Source organism: Montipora foliosa, chromosome 4 (assembly GCF_036669935.1).
Source record: "Montipora foliosa isolate CH-2021 chromosome 4, ASM3666993v2, whole genome shotgun sequence".
Classification (NCBI taxonomy): domain Eukaryota; kingdom Metazoa; phylum Cnidaria; class Anthozoa; order Scleractinia; family Acroporidae; genus Montipora; species Montipora foliosa.
The window spans coordinates 22533099-22540598 of NC_090872.1; the positions used below are offsets into that span (position 1 = coordinate 22533099).

General features: G+C 39.3%; 2 protein-coding genes across 2 annotated transcripts in view; one reads left to right on the forward strand and one right to left on the reverse strand.

The window, feature by feature from the left end:
• LOC137999098 (uncharacterized) overlaps window positions 1–382 on the reverse strand; it is a 7620-nt gene extending 7238 nt beyond the window's left edge. Inside the window, exon 1 of the mRNA XM_068844933.1 lies at window positions 253–382. The gene's annotated coding sequence lies outside the window, so the exon portion shown is untranslated. The remainder of the gene's footprint in view (window positions 1–252) is intronic.
• Window positions 383–502: 120 nt separating this feature from the next.
• LOC137999100 (uncharacterized) overlaps window positions 503–7500 on the forward strand; it is a 10229-nt gene continuing 3231 nt past the window's right edge. Inside the window, exons 1-2 of the mRNA XM_068844935.1 lie at window positions 503–749; window positions 6597–6692. Of these exons, the coding sequence (XP_068701036.1) occupies window positions 603–749; window positions 6597–6692 (243 nt within the window). The 5' untranslated portion in view covers window positions 503–602. The remainder of the gene's footprint in view (window positions 750–6596; window positions 6693–7500) is intronic.

Consider the following 7500-nt stretch of genomic DNA (forward strand, 5'->3'; position numbering starts at 1 on the left):
CCGTATGAAGTAAACTATTCTTGAACAACGAAACCAGCCTAAAATTGTAATTAAACCTTCCTTAGTGTTCCTATCGATTTTATTTTTATGCAAAAATATTTCATTTTCCACTTTCAATGGGGCAGGATATTTTATCACGTCTCTGTTTTTTGTTATTAAAACATCATAACCTATGCGAGCAAACAAACTTAGTTACATTACAGCCGGCCTATCAGCTGAAAGTGAAGAATGAAGGAATTTGAAGCTACTCACAATTTTCGGAAAATCGTCAAGATTTGGAACGCATTTTAAAAGTGGCGTTTTGGGTTCACTCTGAAATCAATTTGCTATATCGCTTGTGACGAATCGTGCTTGTTGAGGACCTCAGTTATATATGTTTCTGTCGTGTTTCTTTTTCTCCCGTCGTGCGTCATTCTCAGCTCAATTACGTCAGCGCAACTAACAACTAAGGCTATTTGTTTAAAGTTGTGAATAAGAATTGGATCCACTACAGTTTGGCAGTTCTTGATACATAATTAATACGATACGAGATTACGTTAAGGGAGGACAGAAATTTTAATTTCATATTGGAGGTTTTGCTGCTGATCGACCACCCTTGCATCATGACAACTATACCCAAAAGAAATTTCGTGAATGATAGTGGAAAAATGGGGATAACCCAAGGAAAAACTCGACGGGGAAAATCCTACTTCGGCAAAAGTTCATCAGAATATCCTTTCAAAAACGGTATTACAAAACTCAATACAAAGGTAGGATGACAGAGCTTAAAACACAGCTAATACATAGAACAATTTAAGAACAAATCAAGCTTAAGTTCGTGAAAAGGAACGCCTTATATGAAGTTTAACGAATTTTATATGGATAAATTTATCCGTTATGTCGTTGCAGCGCGTAACCTTGACTACCAATATAGTTTACACTTTAATTTTCAACTATACATCCGAGCTATATATCGAAACTACGCTACCTATTTATGCTAAACACAAAACAACCAAACTACACTCACTACACATCCAAGCTATACGCACTACATGCTTCAACATATTACAATACTACAATATTAGTTTAAGTTTGGAGTTGGAGGTGATAGCTCATGCTCCAATATGGGTAAAAAGCGAAGCTATTTTTTTGTTATGAAAGTGGAGTTTGTTATTTTTCCTCACAATGAAGCACTCGATTTGGTGCGTTGTTTTGCAATTTGATATTAATAGGGCAATAGTTGGAAACGTTTTGCTTAACTTTTATATGGATAAATTTATCCGTTATGTCCGTTGCAGCGCGTAACCTTGACTACCAATATAGTTTACACTTTAATTTTCAACTATACATCCGAGCTATATATCGAAACTACGCTACCTATTTATGCTAAACACAAAACAACCAAACTACACTCACTACACATCCAAGCTATACGCACTACATGCTTCAACGTATTACAATACTACAATATTAGTTTAAGTTTGGAGTTGGAGGTGATAGCTCATGCTCCAATATGGGTAAAAAGCGAAGCTATTTTTTTGTTATGAAAGTGGAGTTTGTTATTTTTCCTCACAATGAAGCACTCGATTTGGTGCGTTGTTTTGCAATTTGATATTAATAGGGCAATAGTTGGAAACGTTTTGCTTAACTTCGAACGAAAAATAAGATATTTGCTCTCAAGTATAATGTAGTTAACTAGAATATTGTCATCGTCATTATCCGCAGAAAAAAGCCCAAATAAAACACCTTTAATTTGGAAGTTTTTAGAGATTAACATATGTGATTTGAGGAGAATGTTTAACTCATTCCAAAAGGTGCTAACTTTACTACAGTAAGAGGTGTTCTAATGTCTCCAGTTCTTTATTACAGAAATAACATTAAGGAGAAACGGCTAAACCAAATTTGAAGAGCATAATGTTTGTATAACAAATTCTATGAAGTATTTTCTCTCAACTTTGTATTCAACGTTATTTTAAGAAGGCTTCCTACAATAAATTTAGCCTATACCATTAGACTTTAGACGGCCACAGTTCTTATATGCAAGCACCTACAGCTTTGAAACTTTAACCACGTACTAGAGGAAGTTTGAAGTTTGTAAAAATGTAGTTGAGAGTAAGAGGTGAACGAGCGTTCGATTGGGTTCGATTGATTTTTTTTCTTTTCGGTGAGTTCGATTTCGTTCGATTGCCGAACTCAATCGAACTCAATCCACCGATTGAGTTCGATTGGGTTCGATTTACTATGCCGGGAATTTAGGGCGATTGAGCGTAACGTTGAGCTAGCCATTCTTCATATCATCAAGAATGGAACTAAACTTGAAACTCAAGTCTATAGAAAGCCAACCAATACTGGCGTGCTCTTACATTTCCACAGTCATACTGATAAACGCTATAAAGACTCTTTATTAAAGACAACTTGAATGTTACATCGCGCTTATGCGCTATCTTCCACAACAGAGGCTTGTAATGAAGAATGCGCCAAATTGCGCTCCATGTTTAGCCGTCTTGATTACCCTTGGAGTCTCATAGATTCTGTTATTTCCAATTTTTGTTTCTCGAAAACCTTCTGTAGGCACAGCGGAGAGAAATGCTGACGAGAGCAACATATTCAGAATTAATCTACCATTCAAAGATCAGGTTTCAGCTAATTCTGTTCGCCGGGAGGCAGTTGCGTGATCTCAGTAATAAGATTGGCCTCGCTTTGCAGCCAGTTTTTGTAAGCAAGAAATTAGAACAAGACCTAAAACCTAAAGAAGCCAAGCCGACAATTGTTAATCAGCAATGCGTTGTTTATCATTTTGTATGTGATCTGTGCGATGCAGATTATGTCGGCTATACAGCCCGACACCTTTTTCAACGTGTCGCTGAACACAAATATTCGGCAATTGGCAAGCATTTTCATGAAGCGCATGCTAGGAGGGATCGTCATTTTAAGATTCTGAGAAAGTGCCAAGGTGAATTTGATTGTTTAGTGTTGGAAATGCTTTATATTAAGAAATTCAAACCTAATCTGAACGTGCAAACGGACTCCATACGTGCGAAACTTTTTGTTTAACCCGTAAAGTATTTTCTCTTTTTGTTCGTTTTAGTATTTATAGAACTTACTTTTATACATTTTTGACTTGATAATGACGTCATGTTAACGTCGAAACGTCGTCGATTTTAGCTCTTTATAGCTTTTTATCGTTTTTAACTTTTTAAATCTTACAATGTTATTAAGCAACGTTTGTCGCAAGTTTTTATCGTCAAATAGTTGAAATTGCAGTGAAACAAAAATTTACCACCAACCTTCCTTACGTGAGTTCAAGTTTAAGTTCAATTTACTTCCCACTATTTACATTGTAAGTTCATGCACAGATATAAATTAAAACAATAACAGATTCTCTTTATTAATTTATTAAATAACATAAAAAACAGAGCTAATACTATATTAAGGCCTGGCCAAACGCTCGCAACATTTCAACGCAACATCTTTATCTTTACCTTTCGAGGCAGAGGAAAATAACATCGTATTTATTTTCTTAATAAACTCTCTGTTGCTTGAAATTAACGTCAGCCTATACAAGATCTTAGGTAAAACTCATCGTAAACATGCAATGATGTCTTGATATCTGTTCCCTCTGCCTCTTCTTTGTCTACGATCTTGATATACCACGGTTTCTTGTGCCTAGTGATCACCATCTTGTGTGCCCACCGTGGATCTTTCCTCGTACATGTCTTCATTTGATTCATCTGATTGCAATGCTCACTTGATGGAATCTTCAAATTGCTCTGCTATCTCCAGAATTTCGCTGTATGTTTCTGTTGACATCAAAAATTGAGTTTCCGTCACTGTGACAGCCTCCTCCAAGAACAAGGTCACTACCCTGTCGTTTCCATCCCGCAACACAAGCGCAAATACCATGGAGGCATTCTTCCAGTTGGGATCTAGGGAATAGAAAATGTTGTAATCATCTCGTGCAGTTTCAACAAGAAAGTCCCTGCGGACTCTGGATCGGGGGCCAAGACGTCACAGAGATACATTATGGGTGATTCTCAACAGATTAAAGGGCAACCCATCAGTTCCACGAAAGGCCACTACCTCTCCCTCTTCGAAAACGTTGCTGTTGACATAACTAGAAACACCATCCTGATCATGCATGACGGCGACAGTGACAGCGTCTTCTTGTGGAATTGTTGAGGGTGTAAATATGGAATTCTGTATGGGTGTCGCATGTAAGGGACGCCTGGTTGCACGCTGGCCAATGATGGTCGGTGGTGCTCCATACTTCCTCTTCTGGAAATCTCTTAAAGTTTTCATGGGTCGGGACTTGGTAGCCATGTGAATACCCCTAAGCTTCGCCCTTTGGTCGTTAGTCAAGTTTCCTTTACATCCAAGCATGCTCACATACCCCCGACAAAACGCCATCGTCCCAATGTACAACTGCTTTCTTAACAAAGCTGGGTCAATGTCCTTACCATTTTCCAAGTTCGTCTTTATTTTCCTTAAGTCTTCAGTAGTGAAGCAATGTTCATGTCTCTGTTGGAACATTGCCCACATCGCTTCTGAAGAGGTCTCGTTTTCGTCAGGGCTTATACAGTAGCATACGTGTAAGTGGAGGACACCTCATCTCTTGTTCTCCTGACACTGACGTTTTAACACATGGTGCTACCTGAGGTAACAACAGGGATTACGAAGTGGAAAGCCTCAGTGGCCACATGTTTGGAACTCTGCAGAACTGTTGGGTTATTTCCTGGATTCTTCTCAGTGACATGATCATTTTCACATGGCCATAGAATCCCTCAATCATGCGCGTGCCTAGAGTCTTAACTTTGATTTCGCTCAGAATATTTTCCTTTCCAGTGTACTTGAAATAGTCTGACCGATACTGTACACCATTCACAAGAGTTACGTAAAATCCCTCTGCTGTACGTGAAGTCATAGATCCACTGGTTATATCAAGTGAAACAGCACCTGTATAAGTTCGTATGTCTGTGATAAGACACTTTAACTTGTCAGCTGCCGTGATGATATCTGGAAGTGAATCGACCAGTGTTTTGTTCCTTACAGAGGAAGCGTGAACTGGATCGGATGAGCGAGTTCTTTCTGACACTAATCCCATTGATTCAGCAATATCGTGCCATGTTGATGGACCGGATAGCTGGAAAGATAACAAACTTGTCCTTGTAGATCCAGCTGATCGCAAGGCGGCACTGGCAGCACTCGAGACGGTTTCAACTTGCAAGGTTACTGCACAATCTTGGCGACTCTTCAGAAAATAGACAAATGATTTCCACGTGGCTGAGATCAAATTAACTTTGCAGTTGCTGTCATCATAATAAAGCTGTGTATTCGTTCGATAAGCATAGCAAGCATTTAAGACTTTCGTCTTGAATAAAGCAAAAGCATTAACGGACTTTAAAGAAAACAAAAAGGGAATGTAGCTGTCGCTATTTCTTTTCTGACAAGAGCAATATAAATAGGCTCGAGGTAATCACCTTTGGAAGGGTGGCGAGACTTGTCGCGATCCTTTCCTGACTTGCGCCGGTAGGTTTTACTTTTGCTGGATTTCCGCTTCTTAATTTTTTCCACTTCCCGTACATGTTTACTTCTTTTTCTAAGTCGACCTCGTTTACGAGTGCGATAATCATCAGAGTCCGACGAGGACGAATCGCTTTCCGTTCCAGAATTAGAACTGCTGGTAGAACTGCCTATAGCTCCCGCCATCTTTGACATTTTGTTCGATCGGCACCAGTCCTACGACTGAGTTGAGTGTCACATGGTTCAAATATATACTGCCGTTTTCACGCTCCCTGCTAGTATTTTTTTTATATGAACCGGCTTCGGATTGTTGTTGTATTTTTCTTATTTTTTTGTTCGTTTGCAAAAATACGCTGGGTATGTAAAAGTCACACCCAACAGTCACTGGGGAAGCATAAAAATGGCCGGGTAAAATCAAAATATTCGCTGGGTACCGGGGAGGCTAAATTTCCTCTGGGTAAGGGAAAATAATCCACTGGGTCGGGTTCTAGTGGGTCTGTTAATACAGAGGGGTGTAACAACACCAGTAATTCGTTTGTGTAACAGCATTTTCACAGATCAAGCTATCTTTCGACAAGTTCTCAAATACGATTTGGCTTGCACGAGGGATCTTAGTCCCATGGGTAATAATTTCTCATGCAAGACTTGTGATTGGCTGGAAAGGTCTGGTTTCGCGGGAAAATCAATCTGAAAATAACTCGCCGGCTGTGTAAACGCCGTTTCACAAATACGATAAAGTTATACGTTCTTCCTACTCTCGGACTCCCGCAAGTAGCTAATAATTCAAATTTTGTTTGTGATCGCGCTAGTTCCTTTGCCAATTTTATTCACTAAAGATGGTTTTTTATGTAACAACTATTTGCTTTTGTATTTTTCAGTCAGGCAACTTTAAAATAGTACACTCGCTAACAGGAAAGCACACCAAAACTGTTTTTTTATTACATACCCAAGTACTCCGCTTTATATTAGAAATAACTGGTGAGGCTTGTGGAAAATATCAGAAGGAAGTGATAACAATTTTTCCCAAAGGAAAAATCTGTCGCTGGATAGAGATCCTTAGTGGCGGTGAGTTTTTATGTTCGTTTTTAAATTTCAAGGAAAATCATACGGATGGAAAGCTCATCAAAAAGGAAGAATCAGTGGAAAGCGCGCCAAAGTCAAGAAACAAGATTGAATGGGAATCGCTTTCACAGGTAACAAGAATGTGAATATGGAACTGGGAGCAAAGTAAATAAAATGGCGGGGGGGCGGGGGGGAGGGGGTAGTGGTAATAGTCGTACTGATGGAAAGTATGAAAATGATTGGACATTCGGACAAGAACAGATTTTTACAAATGACAGATCGTGGCTGTTAACTGGAACAAATCAAGGAATTAAAAATACTTGGAAATACCCAGGACTGGACTGCAGGTCTGAAATGACGTACCGTGAGGTTTCACTGAGCTGTGCAATACCACTGTGCTATCAAGCTATCTGGGCCCAGCATTTCAAAAGCCAATTAACAATAATCCGCGATTAAATACAAACCCAGGCTTGAATTTTGCCGTTCACTGAAAAAAGCCTTAACCTTGTTTGGAGCATAAAGATTATTCATTAACACTAACTCTAACCCTAACCCATTGGGCAAATCCACTCCATACGATGACACTTCTTCCCTCTTTTCCATGACTGAGAAGCACACCACACTTCTTAAAAAATTAATCCCAAATTCCATCGCGATATTCTTGCTGAATATCACTGAAGAGGCTCCTCTGAGTTATTTGGCAATTTCGTCACGTTCGCCACTGATTTCATCAAATTCGCCCTCTGCCAAGGGAGCCCTCTTGCCTTTCTCTTGCATTGGGTGTAGAATTGTTGGCGATTTCGCCACATTCGCTGTTGCGTGCATTTCTGGACATATGTATGATTAAAAACTGAACTACGGATATCACATTTCCAGCATTTTCATTGGCTCGCCGGACACAGGCTGTCAGTTTATATACCTGTTGTACCTAATATGGTC